This window comes from Choloepus didactylus, chromosome 4 (genome assembly GCF_015220235.1).
Source record: "Choloepus didactylus isolate mChoDid1 chromosome 4, mChoDid1.pri, whole genome shotgun sequence".
Classification (NCBI taxonomy): domain Eukaryota; kingdom Metazoa; phylum Chordata; class Mammalia; order Pilosa; family Megalonychidae; genus Choloepus; species Choloepus didactylus.
This window is the reverse complement of record NC_051310.1, coordinates 73710300-73734238: the sequence shown is the minus strand read 5'-3', so window position 1 is coordinate 73734238 and position 23939 is coordinate 73710300. Positions and strand designations below refer to the sequence as shown.

General features: G+C 41.6%; 1 protein-coding gene across 11 annotated transcripts in view; it reads right to left on the bottom strand.

The window, feature by feature from the left end:
* OTUD7A (OTU deubiquitinase 7A) overlaps positions 1 to 23939 on the bottom strand; it is a 441745-nt gene that overhangs the window by 198495 nt on the left and 219311 nt on the right. For 9 of the 11 annotated variants that reach the window (XM_037832844.1, XM_037832852.1, XM_037832850.1 and 6 more), the window contains 2 exons: positions 17746 to 17838; positions 12907 to 13061 (listed from right to left, as the gene is read on the bottom strand). In XM_037832844.1, the coding sequence (XP_037688772.1) occupies positions 12907 to 13057 (151 nt within the window). In that variant the 5' untranslated portion in view covers positions 13058 to 13061; positions 17746 to 17838. Of the gene's footprint in view, positions 1 to 12906; positions 13062 to 17745; positions 17839 to 23939 lie in introns of those variants that run through there. The other 2 variants (XM_037832854.1, XM_037832855.1) reach the window with 2 other exon arrangements.

Here is a 23939-nt window from a genome sequence, read left to right as displayed (position 1 = left end):
TTCTCCTCCCAACCCCCCACTGGGCTATAAAAATTTCAGAAAGCAGGTCACTTTTTTTTTCTTTTTGCTCACCATTGTACATCTAGTACCTAGCCCATGGTAACTGCTTAATAAAAACTTGGTGAAGAACTGAATGCTCAAATGGATGGATGCTCCTATCATAACATGAATCCTACTGTGCGTTCACTGGCTGTTCACAAGAAAGCTACGTGCTCCTTGACGGTGAGGAATGTATTTTTTTTTCAACCTTATGTTCCCAGACTCAGAAGAGGGCTGGGAAGAGAGAAATAATTCTGAAAGAGGAAGTGAATGAATGGCTGAGGGAACATCTCATTCTTCCATTCTGTGCTGAGGCTATAGACCACCGTGAACAGAAGCTCTTACATCAGTGGAGCTCAGCTGACCAAGTGGGTTCTCACTGATGGAACTGGCCACTTAAATAATCCTGCCGTTGATCCATTACCAGAGGGCAACCAGAGATAGTTTGAGACTGACGGGGGTAAACAGAGCATGCTCTTCCATGGTGGAGTTTAAAGCAACCAGCTCACTTGGAGACCAACCCCATGACTTGCTCACCCAACAGTGCAGACTCAGATGGCATTTCAGGCCACTTTTCCATCACCCCTTGGAAGGTGGCAGAAACCTCCTCCCTGGTTTCCCTGGCCTCAGACATGAATTCCGCTGCCACCATTTGCTGCCATGAGGAATGTGGCTAATTCACAATGCCGTCTCCCACTCAGCCTGTGCCGCCTACAGTCTTGCTAGGCATGGCACCCCAGGCAGCCATCACCACACAACCAAGATTCAGGCATGAGATACAACCTGTCACTTTCACTCTTAAATTTACAACCTCAAAAGTTCCCAAACTGAATTTTGTAGCCCACAAATGTACTCCTGTGATTCTCTGCTTAAAACTCTTCTATGCTTTTCTCTGCCTAAAAGGTAAATTCTCTGCACTGAAAACCAGGCCCTTTGAGATCCATCCATCCCTTCAGCCTCATCTCCTGCCATTTCTCATCCAGTCATATTCTGTGCTCCAGCAATACTGACCTACTTCACTCTTTCTGCTTTCCATGCCTCCATACCCTTGCAAGCCTGGAACATGGAACACCCCCAGCTTTCTGCACACACAAACACAAGCACCCCTTCTGCCTTCTAAATTCCTGTTCTGTTTCTGTCTCCTATGCAAAGTCGCCTCTGACCCTCCCAAGCAGCCCTGGGTTTCCCTCCTAGGTTCCTTGTGATCTGGACCCTTGTTTTGACATTTACTTAACTGTACTAGCAGTGGCTGGCTTGTGAGCTGCTCCTAGTAAACCTTTAGCACTCATGAGCAGGGCCTGTCGCCACCATATCTTGATCTCCAACATCCAGCTCAGAGGAGCTCAGTACATGTTTGCAGACTGATGACATGAAGATTTTTGTTTACATGGGAGTTCTTTTTTTTAAAAAAAATTTAAAATTCTTAAAAAAATTTTTATTCATTTTTTATTTTTTATAAGTGGGAGTTAACATGTAGCAGCCTCCCTTTCCTGCCTAATTAAAGATAATACTTTAATTGATTTTAGTTTGCACAGCTCTCATAGCTAGCTTATGATTTGCATCTTAAAAAATGTTTGACTATATGTGATTCCAAAATTGAGACACAGCATCAGAAGATCTTCCTCCAGGGGCCACTGCCCTTCTGATCCTGCCCTCCTCAACTCAGTTCAGTTGCACCTGCTTTACTGAGTGCCAGCCGAAGGGGGCAGGTCACACAGCAGGCTGTGGGCTCCAAGTGACATAAAGAGGATGACACAATTCCTTGCCCTCAAGGAACTCTGGCTGAAGGTTCTTGTCGGCGAAGCAAAGTGCAAGCACACAGATGGTGGGGGAGCTCAAGGCAGTGGGGACAGTTTTACCCAGGCAGAAACAGCAAGAAAGCCTCTGTGATGTGGTTGGCTTTCCACAGAGGAAGAATTTAATTACAAGCAACAAATGGGAAAGACTTTGAGTAAAGCCAATAAAATAGACCAATGAAAGTACCTGGGGTTACAACCTGCCACAAGGGAAGGGAAATAAGATCCTAACTGATCCAAGTAAGGAACAGAAATTCACCACAAATGGTCCTCATGAGTCCCAGTTTGTTTTCAAGAGTATTTAAATACACTCATTCATCTAAAGAGAGATGTGTCCACTTCAATGGGGCTAGGACAGAGAAAGCTTCTTGAAAGTCTGATCCCTAGCACAGTTTTCTGTTTGTTTGTTTTTTCTCTATTTCATTTAAAATATTTTTAATCTAATGGCAAAGCTGTCTCTGGTTGGGACAGATCAGCAGCCAGAGGTTTGATTTGCAGTAATTCTAGATCCCACTGACAAGATAATTCCTGGCCTGGCCAGAGGCCATCAGACCTTCCATTTCTCTAACTCTCACTTAGGATCCACCTATGGATGTGGGATTCCCCATGGCAGCCTCTAATCATGAAAACTCAAGAAAGTTAGAGCAGTGAACTATCCTGGCAAATCAAGTGGCATGTGCTGGAGATGAGGTTCTGCTTGACTACAAGGAAAGAACTTTCTGGTTATATCCATGTGATATTTCTGGACTTGTGATACTTTTGTTTCTCATTTTAATTAAAAGAGTGAGCATTCTGGTGCCTGCCTTAGTTTCCAGGGTGTTTAAGTTACTGTAACTTGTGGGCCAAAGTATCCTGGGGCAGTGATGGCACCGGTGGGTGTGGTGGTTTGAAGCTGTTATGTACCCCAGAAAAGGCCATGCTCTTTTAATCCATTCCTGTGGGTGTGGACCTATTGTAGGGACCTTTTGATTATGTTACTTCAATTGAGGAGTTGCCCCAAGGGGGTCTTAATTCATTTACTGGAGTCCTTTACAAGAGATGGAACCAAGAGAAACTCATAGAAAAAGCTCCAGAGAAGCCGAGAGGAAGTGACTGAAGCCAGAAGCTGGAAGCAATGAAACCTGGAAGAGAAGGATCAACAGATGCTGGCCATGTGCCTTCCCAACTGACAGAGGAGTCCGTGATGCCAGCAGCCTGTTTTCAGAGAAGGTATCATCCTGTTGATGCCTTAATTGGGACATTTTCATGGCCTTGGAACTGTACATTTGTAAGCTAACAAAACCCCACTGTAAAAGCCTACCTATTTCTGGTATGTTGCATTTTGTCAGCTTTAGCAAAACAAGACAGTGGGTCTCCAGGGCAGATGCTCAAACCCCTTGAGGCTCTCTGACCTCTGCTCCGCCACTTCTGATTTTTTTCTGGCACATTCTGTTAATTGCACCATAGGCAGCTCTGTGGATTTGATTGTAGATGGATCCCATGATCTGCTGTTAGGCCAACATGAGATTTTTATGAAACCCACACTTCCCTTAGTTGCCACTGTCCCCTTTCCCATTTTTGAATGCATTTCTTGAAATATTACTCCAATTATCCCAGTCAGCAGCTGTTATACTCAAATCATGGGAACGTTTTCAAAGGCCAAATGTAAATGCAAATGGAATACCTGCCAAAATGACTGACAGGTAACTGGGAATTGCCTCGCCGCGTGAGCTGGACCGACCAAGCACACCACTGTGTGTGAATGTGCAAACCCCATATACTTCAAACCTAAAGGAAACCCAGGAATGGTAAGGAAAGGTCATGTTTTTCTTATAAACGACTCAACAAATTTTCTTTTTTGAATCATCACCTCAATGGTTAAATACACATGCATCTTAAAATATGTATACAACTTCCCGAAATTTACTTGGAGAATACAATTCCACTTCATCATCACCATTTTCCTTAATTTTGCAAATTCCACGGAGTAAGATTCTGAAAAATTATTTTAGGGACATTTGAAATGTTAATTTCCAGTTTTCCTACATGCAATCTGCCCTCCTTGTTTGTCAGTTTTTTTCTATAGATAAAAGCATAAGTGAGGCATGAGTACATTGAATGACTATCTTGGTAGAGCTTCAAGGTCTAAAATGGACAGTTATGGTAAATCTGAGAGTCATTTTCTCTTTAGGTGGGGAACTGACACTTTATAAACAACTCATCTGTTTGGCTTCCTTTCAAAAATCTTTTTAACTAACTTTGTTGTTGTTGGTTTTTGTTGTTGTTATTTTTTGTTGTTGTTGCTGTTGTGCATTCATTACCACAATCAATCTTTGAACATTTTCATTACTCCAAAAAATAAAATAAAAATAAAAATAAAAATGAACATCCAAAACATTCCATTCCCTTCCTCCCCCCATTTTAACTAACTTTTAAGAATAATGTGACCAAAAAAGTGTCTGGCACATGAATATTAGCTATTAGTTCTATTTTTGGGTAGTTCTGTGGTCTGTTTAAATATTATTTTATTTGAAAGTAAAATTTAATTAGCCACATCATAAAATGGGTTACTCAAATATTCTATCATTGATCAATGAAACCTCTTTGATTGCATGCCACATACACACAAAGTACTTTTAAGTTCTGGAAGGATGGTGGGTACAAAGACAAACTGTAGGAGACATGGCATTGTCAGCTGGAGTTTAGTGACATGAGAGGGTTCAAATGGTCCTGCTACGTTATTGCTGTGTTATAATCAGAATTTTTGCAGTTTTCGGTTCTGTTCTCTATCAAATGGGAAATCTAACACTTTCTTTGCTCATTCATTGTGGATTAAATGAGACATCACATTTAAATAATCTAATGACCAATACATACTAATGCATACTAAATGCTAATGACTATTGCCAATATTATTGTCTTTGTTTTCAAGCACTTTTAATTTAATGAAGAAAATAAGTATACGATTATAATGAGGAAAATAAGTATATGAGTAATTATAAAATAAAGCACCACCAAATATATGTAAAAAGGCCACAAAGTTCTGAGGGGATGGCAAAGAAAGACCCATTAATTTCAACTTTTCCTAGAAACTGAATCTTCCCTCAAATTACACATGACTCAGTCTTCTCACCCCCTTAAATCTTTACTAAGGTCCCATTTTCTTGGTGAGGACTTCCCTGACAATCCCAATTTAGATGATCCATACCTATATCCCTACCTCTCCTCTTGATTTTGCTTTCTCCACAGCACTAACCACTTGCTGCCATACTACATAATTTACTTATTTATGTTGGTGGTGAACTGAATTATGTACCCCAATTTTACATGTGTTCCCCACCTGCATTCCTGTGGGTGCAAATCATGTATAAATAGGGTTTTCTGAAGATGTTATTTTAGTTAAGTTGTGGCCCAAATGAATGAAGTTGGGCCTTAATCTGGACTACTGAAGGCCTTACTAAGCAGAAGAAATGCAGACATAGAGAGACAAAGCCACGGGGAGAAGCCAGAAGCTGAAAGGCAAAGGCAACCAAGCCAGACAGGAGAGCACATGGCCAAGTGATGGGAAAGCCAAGGAACCCAAGGATTGCCAGTCAGGTAGAATGCTACCAATCTGGGGAGGAAGACAGCCTTCTAGCTGGTGCCTTGATTTGGACTTCTGGCCTCTGAAACCATGAGACAATAAGTTCCTATTGTTTAAGTCAACCCATTGTGTGGTATTTGAGATAGCAGCTCCGGAAAACTAAGACAATGGTGCTTACTGCCTGTCCCCATGCAGGTGAGGATTTTTGTCTGGTTGCTCACTGCTGTGTCCCCACCACCTAGACCAATACTAGGTTCACAGGGGTTCCTTGGCACGCCACTGAAGGACCTCCATGAGCCAGGTGTTGGATATCCACAGTGAGCAAAAACTGTCGTGTCCCTACTGTTGTGGAGCTCGCGGTCCAACTTGGAGGAAAAGCAGAATTTCAACAGTGAGACAGGGTGTGAGGGGAGCTCGGGCAGCTCTTGGAGGGAGCGTAAGCCAAGGAACAGATGTGCATGGCATGAGGAGGGGATGCAGTGGGAGAAGAGGAAGATCGGATGGCATGGAACCAGACGCTGAGGGACATGAGTCTACACAAAGGAGTTTAAACTTAATCTTCAGGTAATGGGCAATATCACAGATTAGGGGGGAATGGAGGCACCTGACCTGATCTTTGTTTCAGATGGACCATTCTGCTGACTTGCGAAGGACAGGTGTGAGGATGCGTGAGGCCACGCAAGGACACACCCTTCAAGCCTTGTGCCATTTTTGCTCTCTCAATCCTGCCTCTTTTCCCACAGTCTTTATTAACCTATATTGCTCTTTTATCTCACCAGCTTGTCTCTGCTGTACGGTGTCCCCCTCGTATGCTTTTTAACTGTTTATTTAAAATGATTACAGATGCACAAAGAGTTATAGAAATTGTAGAGAGAGGTCCCAGGTACCTTTCACCCAGTTTCCACCAATGGTAGCATCATGGTAGGTTTTTTGTTTGGTTTGGTTTGGTTTTGACTCTTTAGACATCCCCTCCTTAAATCTGTACATTATTTATATCCCCCCAGCACAGGCCTCAAAAGACATGAGGTCTCACAGTGACAATATTTCAGTCTTTGAAACACTGGCTTCTAGAAAAAATAAAAAACTTGACACAAACAACTTTAATGGCTCAAAGAACGCACCATACATATATAACCACAGTCTTGTCACTTGTAAGGGGAGAAGGAAGGTTCCAGCCCTGGGTAAGACGGAAGAAGGACATTTCACCCCTCCCCTCCATGATATCTGAACAGAATGCACGGGGAAGATATCTGAGGACTCAGAAGAGTAAATGTTAGCAGGCACAGTGGGGAGGAAGGCAACAGTTCAATGTACCAGGACTTTTGTCCTGTCGGCTCTCCTTGTACCAACTAATGCAGCCCAGACTGGGCATCAGGTCATGAGAAGCCCTCTAGCCCGGCTCAAAAATCAGGAAAGGAGTCTCCTAATGTTCACACAGAGTGTGGAAATCCCTCACTTATCTTTTTTCTCTTTTTAAAAAAAATTTTTTTCCAGTTCTCTTCCACCAAGACCCCAAATAATTTTGTGGTGATAGCAGCAGCAGCGGCAATGGGGGCTGGAAGGAGATTAAAATTCTGGGACAGGGGAATCTTTTTCTTCAATCAGAGGAGCTGTCGACCCAAGAGGGTGGGCTGAAGCCCCACTGCTCCTTTTCTGTCTCAGGAATTTCTTCTTTCTTTTTCTAAATGCAATCTTATTGAGATATATTCACATACCAGATAATCATCCGAAGTGTACATCGATGGCTCACGGTATCATCATATAGTGTGCATTCACCACAACAATCAATTTTAGAACATTTTCATTACCCCCCCAAAAAACTAAAATAAGAATAAAAATAAAAATAAAAATAAAAATAAAAATAAAAAAGAACATCCCAAACATCCCATACCCCTTATCCCCCCATATTGTTTGTTTATTTTTTGTCTTTATTTTCTTACGTACCTGTACATACACTGGATAAAGCAAGTGTCAGTTGCAAGGTTTTCATAATTATACAGTCACACTGTAAAAGCTATATAGTTATACAATCATCTTCAAGAATCAAGGCTACTGGATTGCAGTTCAACAGTTTCAGGTATTTCTTTCTAGCTATTCTAATACACTAAAAACTAAAAAGGGATGTCTATATAATGCATAAGAATAACCTCCAGAATGGCCTCTTAACTCCATTTGAAATCTCTCAGTCACTGAAACTTTATTTTGTTTCATTTCTCTTCCCTGTTTTGATCTCTTGGGATTTTGACTGCTTAGCTCTGACATGGGCACAGCCATGGAACGTGTGCAGTGGAGGGGCTTAAATAATGCCTGTGCTTGTTGGCTGGAGGGTGGGAAAAGTGGAGACCCAGAGAACAGGAAAGTATTGAGGAGATTATAATGAGTGAGGAGTTTGGGAAACCAACTCTTTAAAGTTGTTTTTGAACTCTTGGGCTTACCCTTGAGCTACAAATGAATTTATCTGACCCTAAATAGATTACACAGACTTTGAGTATTGAAATACAGGTTTGAGGACTGTCTGAATTGCAGAGAAGCCACATGTGAGACAGATAAATAAAAACAACAACCCACAGAATTCTCGTGGAACTTGGAACTTGTAAACTGAACCCAACTGGGGCAACTGGCTTCTAAAACAAAAATAACAACATTTGCTGAAAGATTTAAACAAGAACTAGAGTCTCAAAACATAATATTCAAAACGTTTAGGATACAATCCAAAATTAACATACAAAAAAAAAAAAAAAAGCACAAGAAAACCTCAGTAATAATGCTAGAATGAAACAGATATTATACTTATCTGACAAGACTTTAAGGCAATTGTTATATTGTACAAGTAAGGGAGAACACTCTTGAAAAATATGGAAGATAGCAAGTCTCACCAAAGAAATAGAAAATATGAAGAAGAACCAAAAGGAAATGTTAGAAATGAAAAATTGAAAAACTGAAATAAAAAACTCACTGGGGATGGGCTCATTAACAGAATGAATATGACAGAGGAAAGAGTCAGTAAATTTGTATATAAATCAATAGAAATTATCTAATTTGAATAACAGACAAAAAAATATTGACAAAGGAAAAGCCATATCCTTCGAGTCTCAGAAGGATGGAGAAAATTATGGAGCAGAAAAGACATTTAAAGGAATAATGGCTGAAAGTCTGGTTCTACTTAACAGTTTAAAGAGGAAAACTACCTGGATCATATCAATTGATGCAGAAAATGCATTTGACAAAATTCATCATCTATTTATGTTAAAACTCTCAGCAAAGTAGGAAGAGAAGGGAATTTCCTCTACCTGACAGAGGGTATCTACAAAAACCTACAGCTAACATTATACTTAAAGATTGAATACTTTCACCCATAAGATCAAGAACAAGGCAATGTTGTCCTCTTGTACTACTTCTATTCAAAGTTTCACTGGAAGTCCTAGTCAGGGCAATAAGGTAAGAAAAACAAAAGGCATACAGATTGGAAAGGAAGAAATAAAACTGCCCCTATTCTGAGACAATATGATTGACTATGTAGAAAATTCCAAGGCGTACACATAGATACACACCTTATAGAACAAATACTGAGTTTAGCAAGATAGCAGTATACAAGGTCAACACACAAAAATCAATCATATTCATATATACTAGAACAATTGGAAACTGAATTTTTAAAAGGATGATTCCATTTACAACAGCTTAAAAAACACTTAGAGAATCTTAACAAAATGTGTAGGCTCTTTATGCTACAAATTACTAAGTGTTGATGAAATAACTCAAAGAAGGCCTAAATAAATGGAAGCCCAAATGGATTGGAAGACTTACATAGTTAGAATTGATTTACAGATTTAATGTAATTCCAATCAAAATTACAGCAGGATATTTCATAGATAGAGAGAAGCTGATCCTAAAATTTATATCAAAAGACAAAGGAAATAGAGTAACTGAAATACTTTTGAAAAAGAAGATTAAGGGTAGAAGAATCGCCCTACCTGATGTTAAGACCCATTTCAAAGCTATGGTAATCAAGATGGTATAATATTGGCAAAGAAATAAACATATTGAACAATAGATCAGATCAGAATCAAGAAACAGATTTCCACAAATAGGCTCAGTTGTTTTTTGACAAAGGAGCATAGGCAATTCAATGGAGGAAGAAGAGTCTTTTTAACAAATGATACTGAAACAATTTGACATTCATATGCATAAAATTGAATCTTGGCCTAAATTTCACACCTTATTAAGAAATCAATGCCAAATGGGTCATGAATCAAAATATAAAACATAAAATTATAAAACTTTTAGAACACATATGAGAAAATTCTTGTGATCAGGGATTACACAAAGAATTCTTAGACATGTGACCAAAGGAATGATCAATAAAAGAAAAAAAAAGATACATTGGACTTCATCAAAATTAAAAACTTTTCTTTCATGAAAGGCACCATCAAGAGAATGAAAAGTTACAGACCGGGAGAAAATATTTGCAAATCACATGTATGACAAAGGACTTACATTCAGATTACATAAAGAACTCTCATAATCAACTATAAGAAAACAAACAATCAATTTTAAAAATAGGCAAAAGACTTGAACACACATTTCACCAAAGAGAATATATAGATGGCAAATAACATAAAAAAACTTTTCAAGATCTTTAGGCATTATGAAGTGAAATGAAAATGAAAGCTGTGATGTAACACCATTGTACGCCTACTAGAATGGCTAAGAAGAAAAAAAAGAAAAGAAATATCAAATTTCAGTGAGGTGTGGAGCAACTGGAACTCTCACATGTTGCTGATGGGAAATGCACAACAATAGTATAGCACCCTGGAAAACAGTTTGGCAGTTTTTTATAAAGTTAAGTCTACATTTACTTGGCATGTGACCCAGCAGTCCTGCTCCTATGTATTTACTCCAAAGATATGGAAACTTATTGTGCTGGTTTGGATGTTTTATGTCCCCCAAAATGCCATTATCTTTGATGCAGTCTTGTGTGGGCAGGAAACATACTGGTGTTGATTGGGTTAAAGACTTTTGATGGGATGTTTCTGTGGAGACGTGATCACTCAGTTGAGGGCTGGATACTTCATTGGATAATTTCCTTTGAGGTGTGGCCCAGCCCATTCAACATGGGCCTTGATTAGTTTTCTGGAGCACTATATAAGCTCAGACAGAAGCAGCAAGCTTGCTACAGCCAGGACGGACACTTTGAAGAATGCACAGAAGCTGAGAGACAGTTTGAAGACCGCCATTGAAAGCAGACTCTTGATCCAGAGAAGCTAAGAGGGAACAAACACCCCAAGAGCAACTAAGAGTGACATTTTTGAGGAACTGCAGCCTAGAGAGGAATGTCCTGGGAGAAAGCCATTTTGAAACCAGAATTCTGGAGCAGACACCAGCCACGTGCCTTTCCAGCTAACAGAGGTTTTCCAGACACCTTGGCCATCCTCCAGTGAAGGTACCCAATTGCTGATGTGTTACCTTGGACACTTTATGGCCTTAAGACTGTAACTGTGTAACCAAATAAACTCCCTTTTATAAAAGCCAATCCATCTCTGATTTTTGCATTCCGGCAGCATTAGCAAACTGGAACACTTATATTCACACAGAAACCTGTACACAAATGCTTAAAGATCTCTATACATAACTTCCCCAAACTGAAAACAACTGAAATACTCTTCCAAGGGTGAACTGGTAAAGACAGTGTGGTATATCTATAGAACGGAATAGAACTCAGCCATAAAAAAGGAACAAATATCACAAAACTTGGATGAGTCTCAAAATGATTATGCTGAGGGAAAGAAGCTACTTGCAAAAGACGAGGTTCTGTATGATTCCATTTACATGACATTCTTGAAAAGAGACAAAACTAAAGTGCTAGGAAACAGAGCAGTGGTGGCCGGTGGACAGGGGAGGGGGGAAGGTACAACTCATGACTGTAAAACACAGCAGGAGGAAGGGGGATAAAAGAGTTGTGTCCTGATAGTGGTCATAAAACATGAATCCACACATGTTAAAATTCATACAACCATATGCAAAAAGGTCAATTTCACTTTATGTTCATTTAAAAAATAAAGAAAAAGAGAAGAAAAAAGATGACAACACCTGCTTTCTATTTAAAGGTACCTTAGTACTAATGGCACTAAGATAAAAAAGTACTTAGATAAAAGTTTTTGTAACGACAGCAACAACACAATCATCATCCTCTATTTTTTGAGCCTCTGTTGCAAGCTGGTCACTTTACCAGGCATCTTACACACATGGCTTCTAACATTCGCGATCACTGAGTAAGGTGGGTTGTGGCTCAATTTCTAGAAAAAACAAGGTCCAGGGAAGTAAACTAATTTGCCCAACGTCTCATAACCAGGATGAGGCTGAGTTGGAACCCAGCTCTGAATGCCGACCTCATTCCAAACTTACCTCTCCAACAGTGCAGTTCATTAAATTAATGAAGTCAACGGGAACTGCCAGGGAGACACCAGCAGGAAGCGAGACGCACACTCTGTTTCACATATATCTCAAAATTCTCTAAGTGTATTTTATTTTAAACCCTGGATTTGTTTGATGTTCCACAGGAAGTTCAGAGAAGTTTAAAAACTATGCTCTAGACACCATCATTTTCTCATAATTGCCCAATAGGTGGTTCTTAATTGTCAACATGATTGAATGGTTACCTCCATTTATACAAATGTACAATAATTCATATTTTTCCCTGGGTGGATTAAGAAGTCCACGTGACTTACAATCCTTGACCATGAATTTGCTAATTCCACAAATGGCAGTTTACATGTTTCAAGCAAAGAATAACCACTTAAAAATTCTCTCCTCTCACACATTCGACTGTCTGGAGAAGCTGTAACAGGTTCTTTCCCTCACACCCTCTCCCACCACTAAATAAAAAAAACAAAACCAACCAGACTTCAAACATACACAAATTAAATCCATTTTAGAGACAGACACCAAACTTTCATTTGAAGTCCATTAAAATTATAGCTGAATAACCAGCTAAAATATCATACATGTGAACCATGCACATTTTATTTTCATGTGGCAAATGATATTTCCTCTGAAAAGCTTAAGGATGAATTTTGCCTTCTTGCTTGTGAATTAGTCCCAAGTACTTTAGTGTGGTTTGTTCAACACAACATTTCTCCTAAGTATTTCCATCTCAGCTAAAACAGAAAAGATGCCAAGGTCTCCAATAAAGTATTTTCTTGAATGTTCTAGAATTTCTATGGAATATATTTTCCCTAAAAATAATTATTGATACAGTTTGTCTCAACATCTATAAAATTTAACCCAAAGTAAAGTCTTCTGTCAGGGTGATCTCTTCCATACCCAAAATAAAGTTGAGATGAACAACAATCATTTCATCACCAAAGCTCTCTTTTACTTAATTGTCCTTGTACACAAAATGCTATCCACTGTGCCAGGTAACGGAAATCTCCTCATTTCTTTTGTCACAGGTTTACAAGATATTTATGCCTAAAGGGGTGGCATGGTGGGACAAGGAGGTGGACTTACCTTCCAGCAGGTCTCTGGCCAGACCAGGTTCTGCCCCCGTGGACCGAACAAAGTCTGACAGGACTGCGTCCATATCAAGAGTCATAGGATCATGTAGAAGGGCCGCCCAACACTCGGCCGAGGTGGGGTTGGGAAGCAGGCTAGAAACCATCCATCTGGAGGAAAAAAGGGGAAAGGCATCTCACCACAGGATGGAAATGGAAGCATGAGTCATGACGCATGCAGAGACCCAATGGAAAGAAAAAACCATTTCCCCCTGCTAGTCTGTATTTTTGAGGTGGTTTGGGAAAACTGCCTCACTCTTCATGCAAGGTGCTGAATAATAAGTCAAACTAAAATGTCATCCCTTTATATGTGCCCCATAAGAGCAAGGGCCATCACCTTACAACTTGCCCATTACAATGACAAGCCAACTGAAAAATACATAGACTAGATGATTCTAAAAATAAACTATCCCAGGACACTTAGATTAATCTGGCACTGCTAGATTCCTAATCCTCTTCTACGTTACAGAGCAGTCGTAATTAATACGGATGTGTGACACTTCCACAATGTCATTGTGTTACCCACTACATCCCAATGACACCTTCATCTGTGAGCCATCTCACCTCCTCAGCCCTCACCCCACACTTGGGGCTCACGAAAGACTTCAGGTTCACTGGATTCGGAGTCAACTTAAATATCAAACCTGCTGAAGGTGACCATTGAACTAACTGCTGTGTTGCTAAGACTTTTCATATCCCCAGCAACAATCCAACAGAAGTCATAAGGAAGTCAGGCTTCTTAGGCAAAATAATCCCAGTTGGGGGGTACAGTGGATGTCTAGCAGCTGGTCCACAGGCTAAGTGTACCACCCAATCACTGGGGAAAAGCACCCATCACATCCATCTGTAGGAAAGAGTGGTTCACACGAGTGAAATGATTCTGGAGCCATGGATGGATATGGAATCATGGTTGATAAAATGCAAATGCACCCACCCTCACATTTATGCAGATAAGAGGAGTTGGCAAACCATGGCTGATGGGCCAAATCCAGTCTATGCCACCTGACTTTGTAAATAAAGTTTTATCAGAACACAGTCACACTCATTTATGTATTTCCTGTGGCTGCTTTTTTCTTTTTTTAAGGTTTTAAAATTGCTTATTTCAGTGATTCAGTGCAATGAAGCATTTCTTCTCCAGGGAATCAAACACAATTTACTTTAAAACAAGTAGGTCAGGCTGAATAAAAGAAAAGAAAGCTGAAACCTAAACTTTTCCAACAGACATTTTCTCACCAGGGTCCATGTTATTGTAAGTGACCTTCAAAATATTCACAAAGGATGTACAAATTGTGCTACTTGAACAAAGGGTCAAGTTTGACAACAATCTTTCCATTCGTTGTGCTTCAGAACAATTCTCAAAACATGTATTACATGTCATACAACAACTAAATTTTTCTTGTTAATGTAACTTAAAGGAAGAGAATCTTTATTTAATTTATACATATTCAAAAACAGAACTCATCCATTTTCTCCCATTTTCCATGGGGGGAAAAATTGGTCCAACCAGATAGAGCAAACAGTATGTTTCCTATTTTGGATTTTCTGTATTAATGACCAGAGAAAACTCATTGACGTTTTCATCTTGCTTTCAACGTATCAATATCCTTTTCTTCCTCTGAATCTTGATCTGTATCCAACCTTGACCTTTACATTTGAGAAAGGAGGATTTCAAAGCTTCGCAGGTTCCTTCCCTCAAACAATGACGAAGGGTTTTCCTTCTGTGACTTCGGGAACGCCTACCGGGCTCTGGCCTCCTCCCACTTCGGACTCAGTTGGCTGAGACCCGCTGGACACAATGGAGGGAACCGAAAGTCAGCAGCCATCACTTCCGGTGTCCCGTGGCCTGTGGCTGCTTTCTGCACATGGCTGAGCTGAGGGGTTGCATTAGAGACTCTATGGTCTGTGAAGTCACAAAGTCGCAAATATTTCCTATCTGACCCTTGACAGAAAAAGTATGCTGATCCCAGTGTGGATGATGGAAATTTTTATACTGGCAAGCATGTAATTAAATCAAACATTTTATAGGAGTCTGATAAAAATCCCTTAGCAATAACATACTTTCCTGCACACTGGCTGATGAGAAAGGCAGGTGCTTTCCCTTGTCACATTTTTCATCTCTTTATTCAAAAGCAAAACAGATTTAGCAACTAATAAGTATGCCGAGTTCTTGAATCAAAAAGCGGCTGATAGCTGGAAAGAGGTGGCTCCCCTTATCAGACAACGGTATTTAGAAACCAAGATATCGGTGCTAGATGAGTTCATTGTTTGTGAGATGTCATTACTTCTTGGGTCTCTCAGTAGATAGCTAGTAAATATATGTATATATATACTAACTGTATTTATCTAGATATAAATACTTTAAAATTTTCCATATTGATATATCCAAATCCAACTTAGCACCACCAGTTTCATTCTAGTCTTTGACCTTTCCATATTTGCAATTTCATTTTTCAACAATGAGAAATCTGGCTGTCATTATCTACATATACTTATTTTTTTTGTTCAACCCAAGTATATAAATGGTTTCAGAATTCTTAACCCATAATACCGTCAAGAACAAATTTGACAAGTAGAGTACAGTGTTTGTGTATACTTCCTTTTATTCTTAGCCTTACAGTTTCCAGCCCAAACACTGTTTTCCAAAGTTACTTAGGTCGGCATCTTTCTTCTCCAGTTCCTTCCATGCAGTAATGTTATGTTTCCTTTTTGTCCATGTAGAGTTAAAGTTTATCAAGAAAGATTTTTGAAAATGATGAAGGAAAGAAAGTGTGGGTCATAAAAGGTTAGGGTTTCCCACATGTGGTGTGGCCCTAAGGTCATGTTGAGGCAGAGGAGAATAAGGCATCAAGGCTGTGGTCCCTGGTCTTCAAGTCAGCTTCAAAAGCATTAATGCAAACCTGCAAAGCATCAACTGCAGACTTCACAGAGCCAAAATTTCCCCTAAAGCTCTGAAGCCTCCCCAAACCATAAAATCATAGGCCCAAAGCAAATTCTCAGTTAGTGACAAAAAGCATGGGGTCATAAAGATTGTTAAACATCTGACCCAAGACAAATTTTAGATATGCGAGGGCAGGTCAGAAGTTCTGATCACAGTGATAGCTATCCCCTCCTAGAACAAAGAAGACACCTGGTGTTCAAAGGTCAAGAAAAGAAAATCTCCGTAAAATTTTCCTGTGTAACAAGCCAACCCACTCCCACCCAGAGCATGCTTCTCCCTGGAACATGTCCACATTATCTCTTTACATGTCTTCTTTTTCTTTAATGAACTTTACTACTTATTTCTACTGGCCCCTTTCATCTCTGAATTCTTTCTGTGGCAAGAGTCCCGAACCTAGAACGGGGTTCTGCCCGGTGCTACTGCCAGCAGGGTGCCGGTTACAATGTCACCCATCGTGCAGTACAGCATGAGAAACTAGGTCAGAAATCTCCTGTCTCCAAATCAGTGTCGTCCATTTCAAAGTGGTTTACAAGAATGGCTAAAATCATCTTCCAAGGATCCTACTAATACTCAGAATATTTTGAAACAAATTTTCTGGAAGTGTTTTCAGAACATGAGGCAAATTTTCCTGCATATCCTCAGTGGTGACAAGTTAGCATTTCCTCAGGGCGGGTGTGACTTGTGGAAACAGTTCTCAGTTGCTTGGAGTCACAGAGCTGAATTTAGGAATGACCAGGTGCTGCAGAGGGGCCTGGGGCAACAGAGGACAGAGGGCTCTTTGGGCAGAGGGCCATTTTCACACCAATAGTTGGGACACTGATGCGTGTTTTCAGTTGGCCTCATGGGGCTCCACTGGATGGGAGCTCTTCTCCAAAGGACCCTGCCTGGGAGGGCTTTTGGAATGGAGCAAAGATCCCTCAGCCAGGAGAGCCCACCTGCAGGAGCAAATTGGGGGTCAGGCAATGGCAGTACTACCCTCATCAAGAGAACTGAGGTGAGGAGTCTAGTGATGGGGACATTGCCACAGACCTACGGAAGCACCCATGGGAGATGCAGCCAGCACCCGGAACCTGCCATGATCAGAAGTAAAGCCACAGGATGAGCAACACACCTACCAGGCAGGGCCTTCCCTGCTTCAGCCTCTTCTCCCTCCTACCGTCCAGGAGAATCCCAGAACAAGCAGACAAGTCAATGCGTGGGGAGGGGCTGGTTCAAAGAAATGGTGAGGAAGCCATCCTGCCCTCTCCCCAAGGCAGGTCCCCAAGCCCTGGGAGGTGGGGAAGGCGGGAGCTTTATGGTGGGTGATAGCCTCAAGGGTTGATCATAGGATTGGCCAAACTGGACATTTTATTCCCTGAGAGTGACTGGGCAAGATAGGAGGTTGGCTTGGGTATTGATGCAAGTCTGAAGCTAGTTTTTGCTTGCACCTTTCTGCAGCCAGTTTCTTTAAAAAACCAGTTCCATTATTAAAAACGGCACCATGGGGATGAGTCTAAATCCCATGTGATGAATGCCTGCCCTCTGCTTCTTATTTAGCTATAACCCCTTGGATGGGCTCTGCCCAGTGGGTAAGTTCTGTGACAGGTGCATGGGGTTTAGAGCCAGGAGGTGGCTGACTCTGAGCTGTAGTGCTGTCACTGATCTGCTGTGACAGGACAGTTAACCTCTCTGAGCCCATTATCCATCTCTAAGGATGGAGAGAAGATTCTCCCCTAATGTGCAAGAAGGATGAAGAGATCGAGAGAGGTCTGTGACACAGAGGACTAAGCAACATTTCTATCACATCAACTTGCACTCATCTCCTAGTAGGGTGCAAGTTTTGGTTGGTGTGGCTAGAAAATAAGAAAATTATTTGACCTGATGTATAGGGTACCAATTAGGAAATCGCCGCCTTCCTCCTCCACGTCCTGGGGCCTCAGCCAGGAGACTCCCTTCTTCCGTCACTTCGACCTGGGGGACAAGTCAGAAAACAAGAGCACATTACTCTCTTATCCTCAGACAGATCTCCGGGCTTTGCTTCTTGTCCCCTGAGGCTCCATCTGGGATGTCACCAGCTGCCCTGTGCAGGTGGCTGCTTCCCTGGGGTACCTAGCACTTGCTCAGCAGCTGGCCGTCACACTCCACACCCAGGGGGCTTCTGACAACTGGGGGACTGTCTCCACTCTATTCATTTTCGAAAGCCCTTATATTTTAGTGAGTATCCTTTCACAGAACAAAGTTTTCAGCCCTACTAGCAAACAGCATAGAAATACAATTAATCTCCGCCATTTTTATACTTATATAATACCAGGTCACCAGAACGTGAACTTGACAATTTTTTACCAGTGCAGACTTACACCTCCATCTCCTCCTCATCTGTGCATTGTCCTTGATACAGTCAGAGATTAAAGAGTGGGCTTCATTCAGATATCAACATTTGCATGGCTAGAAGCTCCTGTGCCGATCCCTTCCAAGACTGATTTTGTGAACCTACCCTGCCATCACTGCAAGCCTTCAGAGTGGTCCACCATGGGATATGTCAGTAAGTGACCTTTCAAGGCCCCCAGTGGGAGAGGCTGGGCCAAAGGGGACACAGGTCCCAGCTCCTTCGGCCATCCCTGCCCTGCAGCCCTGAGCCCCACTCCAAATTGCACTGTTGTGCCATCTGACCTCCCCTTCATGGGCTGAAACCCCCTGTGTGTGTGAGATGCAGGGTGGTAGCATCCTGGCTCTTTGTTGCCCTCACCCCTGCCGCCCCTGGCCATTTCGCCCTTGGACAGGACATCTCTTGGGGACTCAGACCCTGTCTTGGGAGGGCAGTGTTCTAGCAGTGAATTTGCCTTTGGAGAGCAAGCACTGAGTGGGAGTGGGCATGGCCTTGCAATCAATGTCTTGCCTATTGTCTGTGTGACCTGGGGCTTGTTAGTCTAGCTCTCTGTGCCTCAGTTTCCTCACCTGTAGGATTAAGTCATAGTCTACCTCATAGTCACTATGAAGTTTTAAGGTGTTAGTGCATAAAATGCATGGGCACGTAGTACCTGCTCAATAAATGTTAACTTTTAGTGAACCAAAGAATGGGCTCTCAACATGGAAACTGAGACCCCTGTTTTCTTTCCAGGTCTCCACCAAGGAGCCCAAATGCTGCCACCGGAACTGCTGAATAAGCTGAATGATCAGACCTGATGATCAAGATGCATCAGGGCAGATAGTCTCACTTTCTCACTACCTGGGCTAGTCCCGCTGCATTTCAGAGTGGCGCAGTTGGACGTGATGGGGAGCATGTCCAGTGATTAGACAGGGGCCTGAGTTACAGGTGGGTGTCTTAGTTTGCCAGGGCTGCCATAACAAATAGCACCCACTGGCTGGCTTACACAACAGGGCTAGAAGTCCAAAATTAAGGTGTCGGCAGGGCTGTGCTGTCTTGAGGTCTGTAGGGTTCTGGTCGTGGCTTCCTGGCCATCCATAATTCAGTCTCTGTTTCCATCTCATGGCTCTCTTCTCTTCACTCCTACTTCAGTATCCAAATTTTCTCTGTTTAGATGCACTCCAGTAATGTTGGATTGAGCCTCACTGATTCGGTTTGGCCTCATCTTAATAGGATATTCAAAGATCTCATTTCCAAATGGGTTCACATTTAAACCAGGAATTAGGACTTGAACGTGTCTTGGTGGGGGACATGATTCAATCCATGACAACAGGCGGAAGCCACAGGGAGCAGCCAGAAGCTGTTGTATGGATGAATACAGCTCTGTTTGGAACATTCCAGAAATCTTAAGGTTCCAAAGGAACATAGCAGTGATTGTTTTTTTTTTTTTTTTGGTCATGTTCCAGGAACTTCAATATTTGTGATGGGAAGTTCTCTATAATATGCACCCTGCTGGGCAGGCGGGGTGGGCTCTATCTCGTACTGAAATACACTCTCTCCTCCCCACACAGTAGAAACCTGTTCTGTCCAGAAGTACAAGTAGCAGCTGTGGCCAGGGCCATCGGAGTAGAGGATGGGGACTCACTGTCCCCAGGCAAGGCTGGACCCCAGGAAGATGGGAGCCAGTCCCTGCAGGAGCTGGCTGGCTGGTGGTGGTCGTCCATACGGACTCTGGTCCTATCTAGGTGGGACCTTGTGGGAGGTCCAGTCTAAGGCAGGTGCCCTGGGCTGGAGGAAGGGCCTGGCCCCCACCCTAAAACCTGGGCCAGGGACCCTGTCCAGCTCCTGTCATGCCTCATGGGCTATCTCTGGGAAGAAGATCTCATAGCATCATTTCACCATGTCCACGATATGCCAGACAGTCCAGGGGTCTCCCAGTGGCCTGGGAGAGAAAGAAGACACTGCGAAATACATTGCCACATGATGGAAAAGCCAAGGAACCCAAGAGATTGCCAGCCCAAAGATACCGAGGGAAACTCTCAGCCTCTTAAAACCTAAGCCAATAAATTCCTGTTAAGCCAAACCACTGTATAGCCTTTGGTTTTTTTTTTTTCTTTCATAATTGAAGTTTTATTGTTTGTTCTGAAGATCAGCACTCAGACATTAGGAATAATTTGTACATAATTAATGTATGTACCGAAAATCTAAAAAGCCATGTAGTTATATTTCTTTTCTAAAGTTATTCCAGTGACTCTCCAGCTTATAATTTGGAGGCAAGTTTCCCCTGGGACGCTATCAAGTACCAATATCTTCAAATGTTGATAAGCTGTTACATCTCAAGTCCCACTAATTCACAATTTGATATCATATACACTATAGCATTTGTTTTAACAGCTAGTAAATTAAAACCCTACATTCTTCTCAAAACCCAAGGCTACTGCTTTTATTCATCACTCAGGCAAGGAGCACTTCTTGAACCGCTATTCTGTTTAGGCCCTTGGAGATTCAAGAACTAAGATTCCAGAACTAAGAACTGTGAGAGCCTCGAGTCTCTTTTAGGCTACTAAAGAGAGACAGATAAACACAGACACCTGCTGGGTTCGGGAGACTGTCAGTTTGTCTAACCAGAGAGAGTCAAACAGCAGGACAGAAGGCACAGCCGGATAAAGACCGAAACTGCATCAGGATCTATTTTTCAATAACTTTTGATTCAATGCAGCCTAAATAAAACACGACAGTATTATATTAGTCAGCAGATGTTACAACCAGAAGGTGCCAAGAGAGCGTGAGTGAAGCCTGGGATAGGGAGCTGGTGCAGACTCCAGACATTTTCAGATGGGTGGTCTGAACTCTGGAGGCAGAGAAAGACCTTGGGGGTGAACGAGTGAGTGCCGAGGGCAGCAAACGGGGCTCATGAACACCTGCCCTTCACAAGTCCATCTCTCCCAACACAGGGCCAGTTCCCCTAGGGCTCCAAACCTACAGGTTTCACAGAGCCTTGCACACAGCAGGGGGTGGAGAAGGAGGCATTCCCCTTTGGTGCAAAATTTATGGGGGTGCAGAACACTCAGCAGTCAAGGTAAATAATATTGTAGTGTTTGCAATCGTTTCCTGTGGTTGCTGTAACCAAGGACCACAAACTGGGGGGCTGAAAACAACAGATGGTTATTGTCTCACAGCTCTGGAAGCCAGGGGTGTGAAATCGAGGTGTTGGCAGTCCTGCTCTCCCTGAAGCTCACAGGAAAGAAACCCTCCCTGGCTTCTCCAAGCTCCTGGTGGCTCCAGGAGTTTCCTGGTGGTTGCAACACGTCCATCTCTGCCTCTCCTTTCACATAGTCTTGTCTATGATGCAAACCTCCCTCCGCCTTTTTCTGATAAGGGCACTCGTCATTGAGCTTAGAGCCACCCCGATAATCCTGGATGACACTGCCTTGAGACCTTTAACTTAATTACATCTGTGGAAGACCCTTTTCCTGAATAGGTTGCATTCACAGGTTCCAAGGTTTAGGACATGGATATATCTTTTTTTGGAGGGCCACCACTCAAGCCACTAAACTGCTATGCTGGAAAAAATCAATATTTGTGTATTAAACATCAACCTTCTAAGTAAAGGCAGGATCAGTGCAACTGGTTTTTCCTTCTGCCTCAGGCCCCGTGATGGCTGGCCCAGCCCTGCGCATATTCAGATGAGAAAGCGGGGAAGTAAAAATCCTGAAGACCATATAAATGTTCACCCAGCTCCCCACTTAGGCATTTAGGCGGACAAGGAAACTACTGAATCAAGTCAAGACTATAAGTTTTTTTTTTTTTAAATTCAGTTTTATAGAGATATATTCACGTACTCTACAATCATCCACAGTGTACAATCAGTTGTTCACAGTACCGTCATATAGTTGTGCATTCATCACCACAATAGATTTTTGAACATTTTCCTTACTCCAAAAAAAGAATAAAACTAAAAGTAAAAAGAACACCCCAAACATCCCATACACCCATCCCACCGTATTTTTAATTTTTGAGTTAAATGAAAGGACTATATGTTTTTAAAGATATTTTTACAATGAGAAAATTTAAATACATATAAATAGAAGAGTATAATTATCTCCCATGTGCCCACCACAATTATCAACTCTTAATTAATCTTGTCTATACGCCCAGCCAATTCCTCCTCCCAGATTATTCTGAAGCAAATCCAAGACCACGTATTGTTTTATCCATAACATTTCAATATATTTCTAAAACTTTCAGTATTTCTAAAAGGACTCTTTAAACTATAACCACATACCATTATCACATCTAAAAATGAACAATTCCTTAATATCATCAAATAGCCATAGAGGACTCACATTTCCAGCTATCTCAAATGTCATTTACATATATTGAACTGTAAGAGATAAATTCACACATTTTTACTTCTTCAGTTGTTTTTGTTGAATCAAGACTCAAACAAAGTCCTCACATCACAATTGGTTGATATGTATTTCTTCATCTATAGGTTTTGCCTCTATCTTTGTTTATTTTTTGTTAAAAAAACAGGTCATTTTCTAAAGGTTTGGTATACCAAGCCCTCTTTCTTGGGGCTTGCCCTTAGGAAGCTTGTTACTGCAAAGGAGAAGCTAAACCTGCTTATAATTGTGCCTAAGAGTCCCCCCCTAAGTACCTCTTTGTTGCTCTGATGTGGCCTCTCTCTCTAGCTAACCCAGCTTGGCAGGTGAACTCACCGCCCTCCCCTCTAATGGGACCTGAATCTCAGGGGTGTAAATCTCCCTGGCAACGTGGGATGCGACTCGCGGGGATGAATCTGGACCTGACACCGTGGGAATGAGAACATCTTATGAAAAGGAGGTTGTGAAATGAAACAAAATAAAGTTTCAGTGGCTGAGAGATTTCAAATGGAGTCGAAAGGTCACTCTGGTGGACATTCTTATGCACTATATAGATATCCCTTTTTAGTTTTTAGTTTATTAGAATAGCTAGAAGGAAATATGTGAAACTGCTGAGCTGCAATCCAGTATCTTTGATTCCTAAAGATGACTGTATAACTATGTAGCTTTCAAGGAGTGATGGTGTGATTATGAAAACCTTGTGGATCACACTCCCTTTATCCAGTGTATGGATGGATGAGTAGAAAAATGGGGACAAAAACTAAATGAAAAATAGGGTGGGAGGGGGGTGGATGATTTGGGTGTTCTTTTTTGCTTTTATTTTTTATTCTTATTTTTACTTTTTCTGGTATAAAGAAAATGTTCAAAAAGTAGATTGGGGTGATGAATGCACAACTGTATGATGGTACTGTGAATAACTGATTGTACACTGTGGATGACTGTATGGTATGTGAATACATCTCAGTAAAACTGAATAATAAAAAAATGGAAAAAAAAACAGGTCATTTTTCTTGTAGGGTTTTCTGTTGTCTGGCTTTTGCTGGTTCCCTTCTATGGTGTCGTATGGCATGTTCCTCTGTCCTCCATATTTCCTGTACATTGGTACTTGAATATAAAGTCTTGAAGAGATTCAGGTTCAAATGTTGGGCAGGTCATGTAACAGGGATCGCTGTCTTTTTTCCATTGGGTGGTGCATAATGTCTGACTCTCTCTGCTTGTGATGTCAGCATTCATTGGTGGTCATTGCCCAAACCAGCAATCCATTAGGGGTTGAACAACAGTGATAATCAAATTCTTTCATTCCTTCTTTTATCAGCTGGAAT